Source organism: Papio anubis, chromosome 19, assembly GCF_008728515.1.
Source record: "Papio anubis isolate 15944 chromosome 19, Panubis1.0, whole genome shotgun sequence".
Lineage (NCBI taxonomy): Eukaryota > Metazoa > Chordata > Mammalia > Primates > Cercopithecidae > Papio > Papio anubis.
In genome coordinates this window covers 15,802,002-15,820,685 of record NC_044994.1, presented here as the reverse complement: position 1 = coordinate 15,820,685, position 18,684 = coordinate 15,802,002, and the positions used below count along the sequence as shown (strand labels likewise).

General features: G+C 43.9%; 1 protein-coding gene across 5 annotated transcripts in view; it reads left to right on the top strand.

The window, feature by feature from the left end:
* ANKRD29 (ankyrin repeat domain 29) overlaps positions 1 to 18,684 on the top strand; it is a 64,318-nt gene that overhangs the window by 17,986 nt on the left and 27,648 nt on the right. For all 5 annotated transcript variants that reach the window (XM_021929997.2, XM_021929993.2, XM_021929996.1 and 2 more), the window contains 3 exons: positions 6,266 to 6,364; positions 11,438 to 11,536; positions 15,611 to 15,709. In XM_021929997.2, coding sequence (XP_021785689.1) covers positions 6,266 to 6,364; positions 11,438 to 11,536; positions 15,611 to 15,709 — 297 coding nt within the window. The remainder of the gene's footprint in view (positions 1 to 6,265; positions 6,365 to 11,437; positions 11,537 to 15,610; positions 15,710 to 18,684) is intronic.

Here is an 18,684-nt window from a genome sequence, read left to right as displayed (position 1 = left end):
TTGTGGAGACACACACTGAGATCATCCCTAGAGTGCATCTGACCTCTCAGTTCACACTGACTCAGACCTGAGATGGGCTTCCTGGGCAAGTCCAGACTGAACCACGTGGTTTTCCTCAGTCCAGCCTTATTTTATCCCAGGTCCTGCCTTGCAACATTTTAGAAAGACAATTCACCAGCCAAACTTCCGTCAAGCCAGTATATCGTATATCTCATTCTTCCAGCCTGGACCGTCAGCTCTGAGTGGAGCAAATTAAGACACGTCAGGTCTCAAGACTGTCTCGAGAGTTCCAGGTGTAACATACGCCTGGGCAACATAGCAAGACCCCATCTCTACAAAAAAATTTAAAAATTTAGCCAGACATAGTGGTCCACACCTATAGTACCAGTTACTTGAGATGCTGAGATTAGAGGCTTATTTAAGCCCAGAAGTTACAGGCTACAGTGAGCCATGATTGCACTACTGCACTCTAGCATGGGCAACGCAGCGAGACCCTGACTCAAAAATAGAGTTCCAAGGCACATCCGGATGTCCTTCCCACCACCCGTCTGGGTGTTGGAGGCCTTGGCTGTGGACCATGAAAGAGTAACATGCAGAATCTGGGTCTGGGTCTCTGTGGCCCTGGATCAACAGGCCTGGTCTATTGAGAGGAACAGTATAAAGAGACTACAGCAAATGCAATCTTCTCACAAACAGATTCTTTGTTGCAGTTTCCATAACACTAGATCGTTGTTTTAGGCCATTTTCACTTCAGCACTTAATTTTCCTGTGGGATGAAAGTATCTGGACTCATTTAGAATTATAGTTTAAAATTACTTTAATCTTTTTATTTTTCCTCTCTGCTTTATGGTCTTTGTTTATTACAACTTTAAAGACAGATTTTCTCTAATAAAAACAATATGGTCCAGATCTGGTTTACTTTAAAAACTTTATCCTGAAGGACAAATTCAACATGCACAAAAATCTCTCTGAAACAACTGAGAAAAGCAGCTAGAAGAGAGAAGTATTTGATTTCTAGCCAGTCTATGGTTTCTATGGTTTTATATTTATCCATGTGGTTCCAGTTGCTCAACTAATCTTGGAGATGAAAACTCTCGCAGCACTGAGAACAAAAGCCTTTGAAGATTTACCAAAGTGTATTCAGCTTAATGGTAACTTGTGTGGCTCAAATGATGGTGCTGTGTAAGTTCCTGGAAGTCCTTGAATTTCCTGAGACTGTGTCAGTCTGGAGCAAGAGGGCTGCCAAGCCAAAGGCAGACCCCATCCTCCTGTACCAGTTTTGGAAGCTGAAATAGTGCCTTGCAGTGCTTTGAAACTTACTCCTATGGCAGACTTCTGCCTTGATCCATTGTTAATCCACTTTGTAGTATCAGAATATTTGTCTCCTGAAAAACTAGCTGCCACTCTGCTTAGGTCAGCTCTCTAGATACAGAGAGCTTGCTAGAGAGACAAACTGGAAGCTAATGTTCCTGAAACACTATTGCTTTAAAGAACCCACAATTGGCTGATGATACCTCTCAGGCATAGGAGCTGCAAATGCAGTTGGCATGAAGCCTGAAGTAAGGCACACATATTTAAAACTTTCATGCACATTCCAGACTAAGGTCTAGGTCCTATTGTCTATGGATTGCTGCATTGAGGTACTGAATGATTGATAGTAGTATGTATGTTCTAAAATCAACTCAAACTGCTCTAATAATGATTTATGTAATTAATGTGTCAAGAAAGCCTATTGAAAAACAAATTCTTTTACTAAGGAAACAACTTCTAGAAAAGATCTTTGGTAGTCTCTACAATTTAATGTCTGTTGAGAAAGTGGGAGTTTTCCTACTCTAGCCAAGTTTCTTCCTCTAGAACTATTGATTCCCTAAGGTTTCTGGAACCCAGCATCCTCAACTGTACCAAAGCAGTGGGAGGATGCTTCCCACTTATTTCTGTGGGAACCAAGGAGAAAATCACACCTGCACTGCAGGCAGAAAGGCCCTGTGAATGGTCACAATGCCTGTGCCTTCCTGAGACAGAGTCTGGCTGAGGGCACAGCCTGATGTGGGTTATATCTATCTGGGAAGGTGTTACATGTTCTCCCTCAGTGGTGGTCGTATCAGCACCCTAGATTCTTGTAATCTCCCAGGATAGAAGTCAAGAGAGATTGTCAGATAGCAAAGAGAAAGTTTGTTTAGCTTGTGCATAAGGGAACCAGGTTCCGTTATGGAAAGGAAAAGGGTTGGTTGCTCCCCAAGAGAAGTATGTGGGTTTGTTTTATAGGGCCTTTTTAAAGGGAAGGGTTTAGTTGGGGCATGTATAGGAGGGGTTTCTGCAGCACTTGCACAGTAGCTCAATATGCTTTTTTAAGGATCGCATGTAAGATTAGCATTTTAAATCTCTACCTTCAGGTGTGATTTTTAGCATTAAGATAAGGAAGAGGTGACTGTAAGTTGAAGTTTAAGTCTAACTCTGCATGCAGGGCACCAGGAAGTCCCTACCCACCTAAAGTGAGAATTGTGGTTGGTCTTTTGTTGCTGATTGGCTGTCACAGGATCCTTAGGGTGTCACTTTGCCAGCAGGAAATCTCCATGGCTGGCAGTGCCTTCCGCCCGAGTGTTGCTCAGGCCCGTTGGGCTCATTCTGCCCACTTGGCCCAGCAGGCTGCACTCAGTTCACCCTACCAGCCCAGATCCCACACCTGCCACAGGCAAGCCAGGTGTGTGAGCAAGCATGGGGTCCAGCCACTGCACACAACCAGGCATGCCAGCTGTGGTGAGGCTGGCAGCTCCAGGGACTGGCACAGGCACCAGCTCTGTGTGAGGCTGTGGCTGGACCAGGTGTACCGCAAGTGGCTTCCACTGCAGGCACCAGGGAATGTAGTGGTGCCTGGAAGCTTGGAGATGCCAGGAATCGCAGAACCCCAAAGAGGGTATCATAGCCCTGTCTCAGGGAGCCCCTAGGTCTGGGCTCCCCGAAGGGCCACAGCTCTTCTCTCCTCATCACCTGCAATGTGGTGAGCAGAAGGCATGTTTCAGCCCTGTTCGTGTTATAAACAGGGTCATTCAGCAGGTCCCAAATTCTTGTCCCACATCCAAGAAGAATGAGGTATGCAAACAACTGGAGGGTGAACAAAGTGGAGAGGAGCTTCGTTGAGTGACAGAACAGCTCCCAGGAGACCCGAAGTGGGTGACTCCTTTCTGCAGCCAGGTTGTTCTAACAAGTGTTCAGCTCTCAGTGGGGAGGAGACCCATAGTGGGTAGCTCCTTTCCACAGGCAGGTCATCCTGACGATTTGAGGAGACCCAAAATCGGTAGCTCCTCCCACAGCCAGTAGTCCCGACATCTGTGTCCAGCTCTCAGCAGAGAGGAGACCCACAGTGTGTAGCTCCTTCCCGAAGCTGGTAGTCCTGACCTATGTGTCCAGCTCTCAGTGGACAGGAGACTCACAGTGGGTAGATCCTTCCAGCAGCTGGTAGTCTGGACATCTTTTTGAATCTGGCTGAGTCAGAGATTTTTATGGGCTCAGAAAGGAGGGGTGTGTGCTGATTGGTCCATGGCAAACCATGGGTAGGAACGTGTCTGCCTCCCACCATCAACATGCCATCCACAGCACCCAGGCTGTTCCTGCCAAGGGGCGCCTACAGGCCCACACCTAGCTGCCCTCAGCCCCTCGGCCTCCCTCCTGTGCTTGTCAGCACCCGAAGTCTGGAGGGAGCCAAGGTCGGGGACAAGGCTGGCATGTCAGTACCACCTCAAGCACGCACACCTCAAGCACGTACTTGCCTAGCCAGGTTATGACAGACAGCACCCAGGTTCGGCTACAACTTTGCTCCGCACCGGAGCAGGTGCTGGGAGTGGGGAGAGGCCAGGGAGCAGGAGCAGGCACTTCCAAGCCTGCGGGGGAAATGGGGGCTTCCCAGGCCCAGAGAGCACAGGGATGCCCAGAACTGGAGCTGCAGCTGGGCATGGCTCTCCCACCCATCAGCTCAGTAGGGGACAGGGCTCCCACCTGCTTCCAGCTCCCGCTGGACCTGAGGAGCGTGCAGCCCCAGCCGTACCTCCCCCGTGGCAGCCTGCACTTCGCAGCCGCTGCTCCAGACAGGCCGCCACTGCAATCAGTGAGATGTTAGGCAAGCTACAGCTTGAGTAAGGGGCTTTTTTTTTTTCTAGACCACATTTAAAAACAGGCAAACAAGTGGGTGGATCCTGCATGTCTCAGTGGATCTTATTGTCCCCACTCCCATCCCACACATGCATGCACACACACACATATTCACAGAGACACCCAGGCCCTTAGGAACAAGTTTGAAGCATGATCACTAGCTTATAGGCCAGGCTGTCCTCAGCTTTTTACACGTGAGCCAGACCTACCACCTTAACAGCTTTGGGTAAACTATGGAAAAAGGGGTTTCTTTTCACTGTGTCTGGTAAGGTGTAGTATTAGCTTTGTCCCAAGCTCCAAGCTCAGAAGTGAAGAGTGCCTCTATAGGAAAAATGTATGTTGCCCACAAGAATGGTTCATGATTTTGCTCATATTACACAGTGGTTTGGGTACCAATCTTTGAGTAGGCTTGTAAAAGTAGATAGGAAGGGAGGATGCTAAAAACCGTCTCAGAATATCATGATCAGTTTACATTTTAGAATCAGGCTGTTTCTTGTTATTATGTCCCATTTTGAGAAATGATTTGAGCTCATTTTGACTCTGGGCTTGCAATTGGAGAAGTTTGTGGGTGAATTACTTATTTTCCTTCTTGTACAAGTAGTCTTCCACTCTGGGGCACTAAACGTTGTAATTTGAATTCTTCCCTGTATTAATGAATACTAGTGTTTACCAAACACTATACCAAATATCTCGAGTTTCCAAGGGCTGCTGTGACAAATTAACACAAGCTGGGTGGCTTCGAATATCAGGAATTTATTCTCTCGGATCTGGAGGCCAGAAGTCCAAAATCAAGGTGTGGGCTGTGCCACACTGCCCCTGGAGGCTCCTGCGGGGATTTGCTTCCTGGCCTCTTCCAGCCCCTGGTGGCGGTCAGCACTCTCTCCTCGTGGCCACAGCTCTCCAGTCTCTGCCTGTGTGGTCACATTGCCTTCTCTCTGGGTCAAATATCCCTCTGCCTCACTTTAAAAAAAAACTTTTATTGTTTTTTATTGTGGTAAAATACACATAATGTAAACTTAAACCCTTAGCCATTTTTAAGTGTACAGTCTTATTAAATGCATTCATAATGTTGTACAACCAGCATCACCATCCATCTATCTCTATAACTCTTTTCATTTTGTAGAACTACACAACTCTGTATCCATTAACAATAACTTCCTATACTCCCCTTCCCCCAGCCCCTGGCAACCAGCATCCTACTTTCTGGTTCTATGACTCTGACAACTTTAGATATCACAGTAGACTGGGTACAGTGGCTCATGCCTGTAATCCCAGCACTTTGGGAGGCCAAGGTGGGCAGCTCACTTGAAGCCAGGACTTTGAGACCAGCCTGATCAACATAGTGAAACCCTGTTTCTACTAAAAATACCAAAAAAACCAGCCAGGTGTGGTGGCACATGCCTATAATCCCAGCTACTTGGGAGGCTGAGGCATGAGAATCACTTGAACCTGGGGGGCAGAGGTTGCAGTGAGCCGAGATGGCGCCACTGCACTCCAACCTGGGTGACAGAGCAAGACTCTGTCTCAAAAAAAAAAAAAAAAATCACAGTAGAATCATATAGTTGTTGGCCTTTTGTGACTAGTTTATTTCACTTAGCATAATGTCACCAAGACTCATCCATGTTGTAGCATGTCAGAATTTCCTTTCTTTTTAGCTACATAATAGTCCGTTGTATGGATACATCACATTTTGCTTGTCCGCTCATCCATAGATGGACACTTCGGTGGCTTCCACATTTTAGCTATTGTGAGTAGTGCCTCTGCCTCACTCTTAGGACACTTGTCATTAGATTTAGGGCCCACCCAGATAACCCAGGACAAGCTCGTCTCAAAATCCTTAACTTAATCACGTCTTTTGCCATAGAAAATAATATTCACAAGTTTTAGGATGGGGACAGATCTTTTGAGGAGCCACCATTCATCCCATTTCACTAAGAATAAAGTTTTCCTTTCCTTCTGTCACTTCTCTGACCAAAAAATAAGAATCTGTTCCAATGTAGCCCCTTCCTAGGCTAGAAGGTTTCTATGCAAGGATATTGTTTTGTTTTCTTTGCAGATGTTCTAATCAAATGTAATGTAACCAAATGTCTTTCAAAACTAGCCTCTCCCTCTCTCCCAGTCAGGTACAACTGCCCTATTCTTTGCCGCCCAGCAAGGCCATAATGATGTCGTGAGATTTCTCTTTGGATTTGGAGCATCCACTGAATTTAGGACCAAAGTAAGATAACCTTCTCGATTTTGTATTATGTTGAAGAATTTCAGCAGCCATGAGTATTGCTTTTCTCCTCAACTATGGTACGAATTTGTGTTTCCCTTTTTACAAGATTCTCAAACCTAAGTAAGTGGATTTCCTCAAGGTTCCTTGTAATGGTTCAGGGGTAGCTCTAAGGGTTCCATTCAAAACATTACATTTTTACTCGGGGCTCACAATTGGAAAATTGTATGGGGAATAACTTCTATCCTTTCCTGAACTGATACCTTTCTACTGTAGAACACTAAATTTTGTAACCAGGAGCAGTGGCTTTCTAATTTTCCCTGTTTCCGTGTTCTTTTTCCCACTTCAGATTAATTCTGATACTATGATAGGAATTGTTGGAAGTATTAATCTGATCCTACTAGATCTGAGACATTTCTAAAGAGGGTGGTTTAGCAGGCAGCTTGCTTTCATGAGCTGTCCTCACTGAAATACATAATACATAGCTACAGTTTATATAGTTGGGAAACTATATAGTGGTTCTTCCTTTAAAGAAGTAATTGGCCAGGCGCGGTGGCTCACGTCTGTAATCCCAACAATTTGGGAGGCCGAGGCAGGGGGATCACGAGGTCAGGAGTTCGAGACCAGCCTGACCAACGTGGTGAAACCCTGTCTTTACTAAAAATACAAAAAAAAAAAATTAGCTAGGCATGGTGGCTCACACCTGTAATCCCAGCTACTCAGGAGGCTGAGGCAGGAGAATCACTTGAACTCGGGAGGCAGAGGTTGCAGTGAGCCAGGATCACACCACTGCACTCCGGCCTGGGCAACAGAGTGAGACTCCGTCTCAAAAAAAAAAAAAGTAATTGATTTTCATTTCTGACATATATATAAGAAAGCTGAGAATGTAGAAAGATTAATTTCATGTTCACAGTATGATTTTACATGATAATATTTTGTAGTAGCAGAATTTGAACTTCCATAAGATTTTTGTAATTGTCAGCTCATTTCTAGCCTAATTATAATTTTTAAATTCCTGAAAATTTGCGCAAGTTGGAAACTTTTAGGTTTTCTTAGTTAATCCTTTTTGTGGACTATTTAGATATCAAGGGAGTTTCCAGTGAGATTTTTTTTTCTGTTAAAATGGTAACTACTGGAGCTGGCCAAGGTGGCTCACGCCTGTAATCCCAGCACTTTGGGAAACTGAGGCAGGAGGATAGTTTGAGCTCAGGTGTTCAAGACAGCCTGGGCAACAAAGCTAGCCCTCATTTCTATTAAAAAAAAAACAAAAAAAAGAATTCGCTGGGCATGGTGGCACATGCCTATAGTCCCAGCTATTTGGGAGACTGAGGCAGGCAGATCACTTGAGCCCGAGGGGTCAAGGCAGCAATGAGCCGGGATCATGCCACTGCACTCCAGCCTGGGTCACAGAGGAAGACCCTGTCTCAAAAAAATTAAAAATAAATCAAATAATAAAATTCTAACCATTAAGTAGATGTAAGTTCATATAAGGCTTTGTCTTTTCTGAAGCCTTCTGTTGTACTATGTATATGCCTCTAAACTTACTGAGTGTAACATACAGTAATACTCTCTCTCTCTCTCTCTATATATATATATATACACACACACATTATTATTTTATTTTCTAGTATAAAAGTGATGTAACTAAAAATAGAAAGTAAAGTCCTATGAACCTAAATATCAACTGTTTGAACTAAGGTCAAAACGATCATGAGTGACCATATGGCTGCTTCAGTCTTCTTGGTTAACGAGCGAATACTGGCTTAAAGCCTTTGTACATGAGCCGATTTGTACTATCTCAGAAATCCATGGAACATGGAACTTGGGATGAGCAATTCCACAGGTTTCCATTAGGTCAGCTGCAGGAATCAAGAGCTTTCCATGGGAAGAAGAGAGGGCTGAGAGGCTTTCAGTTTTAAATGATCCTGTCATCAAAACTTTGCTTCAACAATTGTTCTCACTGTTACTAAGTCTATATGCCCCCAGACTGTGTTTTATAAAATATAAGAGGCTGGGCATGGTGGCTCACACCTAGCACTTTGGGAGGCTGAGGCAGGCAGATCGCTTGAGCCCAGGAGTTCAAGACCAGCCTGGGCAACATGACGAAACCCCATCTTTACCAAAAATATAAAAATTAGCCAGCCATGGCGGCATGTGCCTATAGTCCCAGCTACTTGGGACGCTGAGATTAGAGGATCACTTGAGCCTGGAAGGTCAAGGCTGCAGTGAGTCATGATTGCGCAACTATACTCCAGCCTGGGTGACAGAGTGAAACCCTGTCTCAAAAAAAAATTTTTTTTAATTAAATAAAAGATGCCAGGTGTGATGGCTCACACCTGTAATCCCGGCACTTTGGAAGGCCAAGGTGAAAGGATTGCTTGAGACCAGGGGTTGGAGACCAGCCTGGGCAATGTAGCAAGATCCTATCTCTATAAAACATTTTTAAAAAAATTAGTCAGGTATTGTGATGCCAGCTACTCAGGAGGCTGAGGTGGGAGGATTGCTTTAGCCCAGGAGTTCCAGACCAGCTTGGGCCACATAGGAAGACCCCATCTATAAAAAAGTAAAAAAATTTTAAAAAACTGGCACAGTGACATACATCTGTAGTCCCAGCTACTCAAGAGGCTAGGGCAGGAAGATTGCTTGAGCCCAAAAGTTCAAGGCTGCAGTGAGCCATGATTGTACCACTGCAGCCCACCTGGGCGACAGAGCAGGACCCTGACATACATACATACAAACAAACAAAAATAACAGCAGTTCGTCTATGAGAATCATCATATTTTATCTTTTCTGTTACTTTATTAGGCAGGAAAATTTATTACTTTATTAGCTAGGAAAATTGACAGGACAAAACTTAGAAATGGTGCTTATTCCTGCTGTTACGCAATTTTGTGATGCCTCCTCACCACCACCATCTACCCCCAGCCTCAGTCTCCCTCCTCTCCATTCCCCACTCTTCAAAGCCCATCTCAAGCACCCTCCCCCACCACAGAGCCTGCCTCTGGGGAGGCCCTACCCAGCCACACGCGGCCTGCAGCCCCGTAGGATGTTACCTGCCTATGAACTTGAGACCTTTTATAGCAGTGTTTCTCCACGTGAGGCCCACCTGCCACCTGCCTACATAATCAACCCACATGACTGGTCAAAAGGCATATTTCTGGATCTCACCCCAGACCTACTGAAGGCGGGGCTGAGGGTGGGGCTCTATGAGTAGGTATTTTGAACAAATACCTTATTCCCAAATTTAGAAACTACAATATCTTATATTTATGATTCATATTTTATAACCAGATTATGTGTTTTCGAATTACTTATAATTAGCTCAGATGTCCAGTTCAAAGAGCCAAACAACTCAACGCTAGATGGGAAAAGAGAATGCCTTAGCTGTAGCACCTGACGAAAACCATTAAGGGTTTTAGTTGACCACAAACTCAATGAGTCAGCAGTGTGATGTGGTTGGTAGAAAAGCTCTTTCTAATTTAGGCTGCAGAGATAAAAGTAGAGTAGAGGGAACACAGGAATATCCCATTCCACATTAGAGCACGTGTACTTTATAGTGCTCTGCTTAGTTGGTTTCTGTTTTTTTTTTTTTTTTATTTTGTTTGTTTGTTTGTTTTGACACAGTGTCTTGCCCTGTCACCCAGGTTGGGGTGCAGTGGTGTGATCTTGACTCACTGCAACCTCCACTTCCCGGACTCAATCGATCCTCCGACCTCAGCCTCCCAAATTGCTGGGACTCCAGGCGCACACCATCACGCACGCCCTGGCTGATTTTTGTATTATTTGTAGAGATGGAGTTTTGCCATGTTGCTCAGGCTTCTGCTTTGTTTTTAGGGCCTCACTTTTAAAGAGACCTGGACAAATTGGCACATGTTAAAAGGAAAACACTAAGTAGGATAGTGAGAGACACACAGAATGTGCCATAGCTATCCACTCTTTTAATGGACGCAGGTCTTGTCCCATGAGGGCAATGGCCCCAGAGGGTTACCCCGTAAAAACTCCTTAATCTCAGTGGTCTGCCACTGGGTTCCGTCACAGGGAGAAGACGGTGTTTGCCCGGAAAGTCTCTGGCCAGAAGCCCTGGGAGGCTTTCCTGATGATTCCAAGAAGAACTGACAAGACTTGCTGCAGACTTTCTGTTCTGTATTTCTCATATTGAGAAGCAAATAGATGATTCTGCATTTGGCACAGGAATTTTCTAAGTTAATTCATAATAAATAACTTGGTCAAATAACTGTAATGCATCTCTAGCAAGCCACCCACATATACAACATAATCATGTCCTTAGGATGAACTCTGCCATGATTATAAAGAAAAAGTAAAAGGGATAAAAGAGGGAAAGTAGGCCAGACGTCGTGGCTCATGCCTATAATCCCAGCACTTTGGGAGGCTGAGGCAGGCGGATCATTTGAGGTCAGGAGTTCAAGACCAGCCTGCCAACATAGTGAAACCCCGTCTCTACTAAAAATACAAAAATTAGCCGGGCATGGTGGTGTACAGGCAGGAGGATTGCTTGAGCCCAAGAGTTTGAGACCAGCCTGGGCAACATAGCAAGACCCTGTCTCTACTACAGATTTTTTAAAAAAATAACTGGATGTGGTGATGTACGCCTATAGTCCCAACAACTCAGGAGGCTGAGGTGGAAGGATCGCTTGAGCTGAGGAGGTTGACGCTGTGTTGAGCTGTGGTTGCACCACTACACTGCAGGTCTGGGTAACAGAGGGAGACCCTGTCTCAAAAAAAAAAAAAAGAGAGACAGACAAGGTCTTGCTATGTTTCCAGGGCTGGTCTTGAACTCCTGGAACAGTAGTCCCAGCTACTCAGGAGGCTGAGGCAAGAGAATCGCTTGAACCCAGGAGGCAGAGATTGCAGTAAACCGAGATCGCACCACTGCACTCCAGCCTGGAAGATAGAGCAAGACTCCTTCTCAAAAAAAAAAAAAAAAAGAGGGAAAGTGAGTTTGTTATTATCTTTGGGAAAACTCTCTTCCTAAATTCTATGTATGTGAGGAGCATCTGCTTGGTGAAATATGTGCCTGCGCCACCTCTAATGTGTTTATGTTTTGCGTGTCCATAGGACGGGGGCACCGCCCTGTTGGCTGCCAGTCAGTACGGGCACATGCAGGTGGTGGAGACCTTGCTGAAGCACGGAGCAAACATCCATGACCAACTTTATGTGAGTGCATTTCAGGGGGACATCAGGACATTTCTTATCACACACAAAATTGCAGTCTAAATTCAGATGCCAGAAATGCCAACTTCAAAAATATTGTAGTGGACAGTAGGACTTTGGTCTGAGTCAAGAGAAAAATATGTAGCGGACCAGATGGGCTTTTTTAAATATAGAAATCATGTATTGGCCAGGCACGGTGGCTCACGCCTATAATCCCAGCATTTTGGGAGGCCAAGGTGGGTGAATCACAAGGTCAGAAGTTCGAGACCAGCTTGGCCAACGTGGTGAAACCCCAGCTCTACTAAAAATACAAAAATTAGCTGGGGATGGTGGCAGGTGCCTGTAATCCCAGCTACTCAGGAGGCTGAGGCAGGAGAATTGCTTGACCCAGGAGGTGAAGGTTGCAGTGAGCTGAGATCACACTACTGCACTCCAGCCTAGGCGACATAGCAAGACTCTGTCCCCCGCCACAAAAAAAAGAAACCATTTTTCTTATTTACCCATCTCTGTTCTCCCTTTTAAATCTGTTTGTTGTGCAGATGAAACATTTCATGTACCTATGCAATTAAGACCTTCGAAAATCATGTGATGCTTATTCGTACCATGACAAACCACAAAGCCCAGCATATGGACTTGCTGAAAACCAAAATATACAAAATTTTTTTAAATGTGCTCATTGGATATAAAAAATATACTGTTGTAGTATTTGTGAGGAAAGGCACAAAGAGGAGAAATCGAAGGTATTTGGAAGAAAAGTAAGGTTGGATGGATGAAGACCTCTGTGAAATATATGCATGCCATTGACCTGTGAAAGGCATCCACTGCTAGTGTGGGTCTGTTTGCAGCTAACTGTCAATTAGTACATCACCCAAGGGCCTTTCAATTGATTGTTACTATAATGCCATAGGATTTATGGCAAACATTACTCCAGTTTTGTAGGAAAAAACAGAATATAGGGAGATGAATAGACTTGACAGTCTCATGGTGAAGCGTGGAAAAATTCCTACTTCCAATGATCTAGGAACTGTATTTTAGGCTGTCCTACAGCTAGGCATTTAACCCTTATGCCTGGGGCACTGTACTTTCATAGACGTGTAATGAGCTGTGTAGGTGTGAACTTTTCCATTTGAACACCCTTTCCAGAGTTTACATGGTTAACCCTGACAAATCACAGGCCTCTTTGAAATTCATAGCAGCTAGCCTCACCCTCTGCACTTCAAAATCTGTAACACTCTTTGAGCCTGCAACATTACCAGTAGAATGATTGAATTACTTGGTAAAGAAGCAATTCTCAACTCTGGCTGCCCATTAGAATTATCTGGGGAGGTTTAAAAAAATACCAATTTTGAGGCCCACCACAGACCAACAAAACTGGAGTCTCTGAAGGCACAGCTTGGGCAACAGGTGTTTCTCACATGTAGCCACCCTAAGAAGCACAGGTCCAAAGGTTAGATATGTCTTTGGCTATATATAGGTAAAGTATATCTGAGAATGTGTAGTACATATATATATACACACATTGAATAGGAAAAGCCAAAGTGTTTGGAAAAGAAAAGCCCCTTTCCACAGTAATTTCATCTCTGTTTTAAGGTGACTCAAGAAATTTCGTGCATTATAACTTCCATTTTATATTAAGACCTTTACCTTTATCCAAACAATCTAAATGTTTTCTTTAAAACAATTGAAATTGTTTGGATGGGCGGGGCAAAACTGAAACTTGGAATGCACAGTGAAAAATTCAATGCATGGGTAGTTCATCTTGGAAAATTCCTGACAGTTAAAAAAAAAATTAAAAAAACAAAAAAAGAAAAAGAAAATTCCTGAGAGTTTTCAGCAGCTAAGGGCATGGTAGACTTTCTGAAAATTGTATCCCCATATAAAACATCTGCTTGAAAATCTGTACAGGCTGATTAATTTCTTAATGATTGCCTGGAGGGCAGTTTGGCAGCTCAGCTGACACCCACTGGAAATCCAGGACCCTCCACGTGACACACGTGGCTGGACTTGCAGGGAAACGTGTCTTATATTTTTGCTTGAGGTTAGTGTTCCCAACGGGAGGTGTGGTAATTAGCTGGGTTCTAGGTGTTTTCCTCTAGGGTGTGCTCTGGTTTTCCACTGTGGTCTGAAAACAATGAAGCTCACCCTGCGCTGTGAATGTTATCAGGCTGAAGGGAGCATCCAGGGAAAATGCATGCTCTCAGCTGCGCCGTACATCTGCCGAAAGCACCGGTGATATATGTCCAAGAAAACAGAAATGCCCAGAAGGCACAGATACTCAGTTAAGAAGAAAACTAAAGAGCGCTGGAAAAGGGACACTTGCTCTGGGCTTTATGCAGGAGTGCTTTTTTGTGTTTACAGGTGGTGTTGGTGTCTGCTGGGCTGGCAGAGAAACACTCTGTGGAGATGGTTTCTAGGGCAGTTTCATTGAAAACATCTTCTGGGGTTCTTTTGTGTTTTGTTTTGTTTTGTCTTGTTTTGTTTTAGAGACAGGGCATCTGGGTGTGGTGGCTCATGCCTGTAATCCTAGTGCTTTGAGGCAGGAGGATTGCTTGAGCCCAAGAGTTCGAGACCAGCCTGGGCAACAGAGCAAGACCCTGTCTCTACTAGAATTTTTTTTTTTTTAAATTAACTGGATGTGGTGATGCATGCCTGTAGCCCCAACAACTCAGGAGGCTGAGGTAGAAGGATCGCTTGAGCTGAGGAGGTTGATGCTGCATTGAGCTGTGGTCACACCACTACACTCCAGGTCTGGGTGACAAAGGGAGACCCTGTCTCAAAAAAAAAAAAAAGAGAGAGAGAGAGAGAAGGTCTTGCTATGTTTCCAGGGCTGGTCTTGAACTCCTGGGCTCAAGCAATCCCCCTGCCTCAGCCTCTTGAGTAGTTGGGACCACAGGTGCCTGCCACCGTACCCAGCTGCATATTGTATCTTAATTCTTGCAGAACTCTCATGTTGGGGAACAAGGATAAGGGGACAAGAAAGAGAAAAAGGTAGGAAAGATCTAATTAGAAGGACACCTTTTACTCTCAATTCTTTTTTCTTTTTCTTTTTTTTTTTTTTTTTTTTTTTTTTGAGACAGGGTCTCACTTTGTTCCCTAGGCTTGGAGTGCAATGGCACAAACATGGCTCACTGTAACTTCAACTTCCCAGGCTCAAGTGATCCTCCTGCCTCAGTGCCCCCAAGTAGCTGGGACCATAAGCACATGCCACCTTGCCCAGCTAATTAAAACAATTTTTTTTTGTAGAAATTTAAAAATACATTAAAAAGAAATTTTTAAAAAATGAGGTTTGGGGGATTTGTATATCTATCATTTGGCTCTTCATTGACAAAAATGTGGAAACCGACAAAGAGATGGAGATGGAAACTTATATTAAATGTGTATATTTTAAATCTAATGTATTTTATTTTATTTATTTTGAGACAGAGTCTCACTCTGTTGCCCAGGCTGGAATGCAGTGACACAATCTTGGCTCACTGTAACCTCCACCTCCTGGGTTCAAGAGATTCTTCTGCCTCAGCCTCCCGAGTATCTTAGATTACAGGTATGCGGCACTACACCTGGCTAATTTTTGTATTTTTATTTGTTTTTTGATTTTTTGTTTTTTGAGGAGGAGTTTTGCTCTTTGGTCCAGGCTGGAGTGAAGTGGTGCGATCTCAGCTCACTGCAACCTGTGCCTCTGGGTTCAAGCAATTCTCCTGCCTCAGCCTTCAGAGTAGCTGGGATTATAGGTGGCCACCACCATGCCTGGCTAATTTTTTGTATTTTTAGTAGAGATGGGGTTTTGCCCTGTTGGCCAGGCTGGTCTCGAACTCCTGACATCAGATGATCCACCTGCCTCGGCCTCCCAAAGTGCTAGGATTACAGGCATGAGCCGCCGTGCCCAGCCTAATTTTTGTGTTTTTAGCAGAGATGGGATTTCACCATGTTGGCCGGGCTGGTCTCCATCTCCTGGATTCACCTACCTTGGCCTCCCAAAGTGCTGGGATTACAGGCATGAGCCACTACACCCACCCTAATTTCTTTTAAAATAAGTGTGAAAGATAATGTTTTTAATGCTTTTAATTTGTTCTCTCTCAGGATGGAGCCACTGCCCTCTTCCTAGCTGCCCAAGGTGGTTACTTGGATGTTATTCGATTACTGCTGGCTTCAGGAGCAAAAGTCAACCAGCCAAGGCAGGTAATGTCCACTGTTGACATTTGCCCAAGCACATGGAGCATGGGGCAGGGAGGGCTGGGTATCCCCTGGCAGCACATACCTGAGATAACCAGTAAGCTCAAGGCATCCTTTAAACCTTTCTGCTTCTGTGATGAAAAGTTAACCTTTGAGTAGGGTATCTCCTGTTGTATGCTCTGAGCTGACCTGAAAGCCTATGAAACCAAGCTGACATCACAGTTCAGTACTTTCAAAACTTAAGTGTTTGATGTCTGAGGTCAAGTACATACTCTGCCACCTCCTATGCAAACGAATTATGGCTGCACTGATCTAATGAGTACAGGCTGGCCTGGGACTAGGTAAACAGATGTGGGTCGGGTAGCCTGGCCCCTGCTGATAATACTGCCTTACTACCTGCCCACCAATTCTTCCACCAAGCCAAAGAGGAGCCCATGGCATTGGAATCATTAGGAGGTTCTGCACCTTCATCTCTCACAATTATTATACTGTTGAGACTTCATTTACCAACAGCAAGCTAACATCTAGCAAGTCAATCAACTGACATTAAAAGAACATAAGTGTAGGCTGGCAGCTGTGGCTCATGCCTATAATCCCAGCACTCTGGGAGGCCGAGGCAGGAGGATCACTTGAGGCCAGGAGTTTGAAGCCAGCCTGGCCAACATGATGAAACCCTGTCTCTACTAAAAATGCAAAAATTAGCCAGGCGTGGTGGCACATGCCTGTAATCCCAGCTACTTGGGAGGATGAGGCAGGAGAATCACTTGAACCTGGGAGGCAGAGGTTGCAATGAGCTGAGATCACAGCACTGCATTCCAGTCTTGGCAATAGAATAAGACTCTGTCTCAAAAAAAAAGAGTAATAATTTTAAAAAAGAACAGAAATGCAGGATTATACAGGCAGCACTTTATAAACAGTGAAGAACCTTCCAAATGTACAGTATTATAATTAGCTTCTCTTGTGTAGGTACTATTTTTGTCCAGATTAACTTTTTTTTTTTTTTTTTTTGAGACAGAGTCTTGCTCTGTCGTCCAGGATGGAGTGTGGTGGCACGATCTCGACCCATTGCAACCTTCGCCTCCTGGATTCAAGCGATTCTTGTGCCTCAGCCTCCCAAATAGCTAGGATTATAGGTGTGCACCACCACGCCCAGCTAATTTTTGTATTTTTAGTAGAGATACATTTTGGTAGACAGCCATGTGTCCCAGGCTGGTCCCCAACTCCTGGCCTCAAGTGATCTACACCCCTTGGGCTCCCAAAGTGCTGGGGTTACCAGTGTGAGCCACCATGCCTGGCCCCAGGTTAATTTATTTTTAACAAAACATTTCAAATTAAGGAAACATTACTAAGAAGGTAGTTTCCTAGGGAAAAGTCAAGCTGATTTTGTACCCAGGCACATCTCCGCTGTAATATGACCTGATACAGGAATGCCTCTCTGTGTTCACGTAATGAATAGCTATGAGGACTTCAAGGTTGGTCTGAGCTCTTGGACACAGGTTTCTTTGGTCTTTAGAAGCCCAAGCACATAAGGAGCCTGAGAAAAAGAAAGAGCCTTTGGACAGAGTGGTTTGAGGTTAGAAAGGCGAAGTGGTTTTGAGGTCAGGAATCCCGAGTTCTCGATCCATCTCTGCCAATAATTTGAGCTGTGTGGTTTTGAACAAGTGAAGCAACCTCTCTGGGCCTGACTTTCATCACTGAAAATTAGGAGACTGAGCAGGATGAGCCTGATGATCTCTTCAAATGCCCACATTTTAAATAACTGTTTTATTCAACATTCAATCAGTATTTCTTGAGTACTTACCATGTGCCAGACAGTGCTATCAATGTAAGGTTATATTTTTAGAGTTGTAAAGTTTTTCTTAGGTGGCCCCAGGAATACTCCTGGAAAAGGAAGCAGTTTCAAAAAAAGTTTTACTTCTGTACCGGCTAGAGTTGACTTTTGAGGATTGGAGTTTAATCTTTTCGTATTGGTCCTTCTTACTGTGTTGTTGTTGATTGATTCTGAATCAGAGGCTTCATTTTACTAAAATTAGTAAGAGGAATTGGTTATTTTTAGATTGTGTAAGTTTGATTTTGGGGCCATAATTGAAGATACCACTGAGAATGTGAGGTTATCAAGATTATCAAGTCCTCTCTATTAGTACATCCTTCCAAAATAATTTCTGGCACTTTGAATTTTATTATTTATATGCCTAAAATACTATTTGTGAAAAACCAAGCTGATATAAGAGATTATATTTCAAATGTTGCATGAGCCCTGCCCACTTAAATCTAAAATGAGTCATGCAGTGATGTTGAAGCCAAGAAGTTAAAGAGTAAACCAACATTGCAACAGTAGCCACAACACACCACAGCTGTTTTTTCTTCCTCAAGAGTTAGGATAACCTGGTCAAAGTGGATGACCTAGTCTTTGCGTGCAGGGATCCTCCCTCTGGTCAAGGAGCAAGTGCTACACCTTCTAAAGACTGCATCTAATGCAATTGTTTTGAATTATTTTGAGTTCAGCCCTGAAAGAATTGTTATTCAGGAAATGGGTGTCTTATAAAATAAGAATTGCTTTGGGGAAAAAAAGGCAATGGAATTTTTCCTTTTTATAGAGTATATACCCCATTGTGCCCTCAAATTATAGTAATTTGTATTACCTACTGTGAGCTTATAATTAGAGGTTGTTATCTATCCAGGTCAGACTAGCTCAAGTTCCATCTTCTCTGAAAGTGTAAACTCTGCATTTTTATTCTGTTCCAAGAAAACAGTGCCATGCGTATGATAAAAGTGATACCAGTCCTGGCTGACTTTGTCACACATTATAAGGAGGTTTAAAAAAAAAAAAAAAGTCTAATTAAAAGTTTCTATTAAAATGGCCTGCACATGGTAAAATATACTATAGGTAGAGCATTTGGAAACCAATGTTTTATTCTGAAATCTCAGCTGACACATTGAGTCATTATTGGAAAAATCCTTGAATTTACAAAATGAGGACA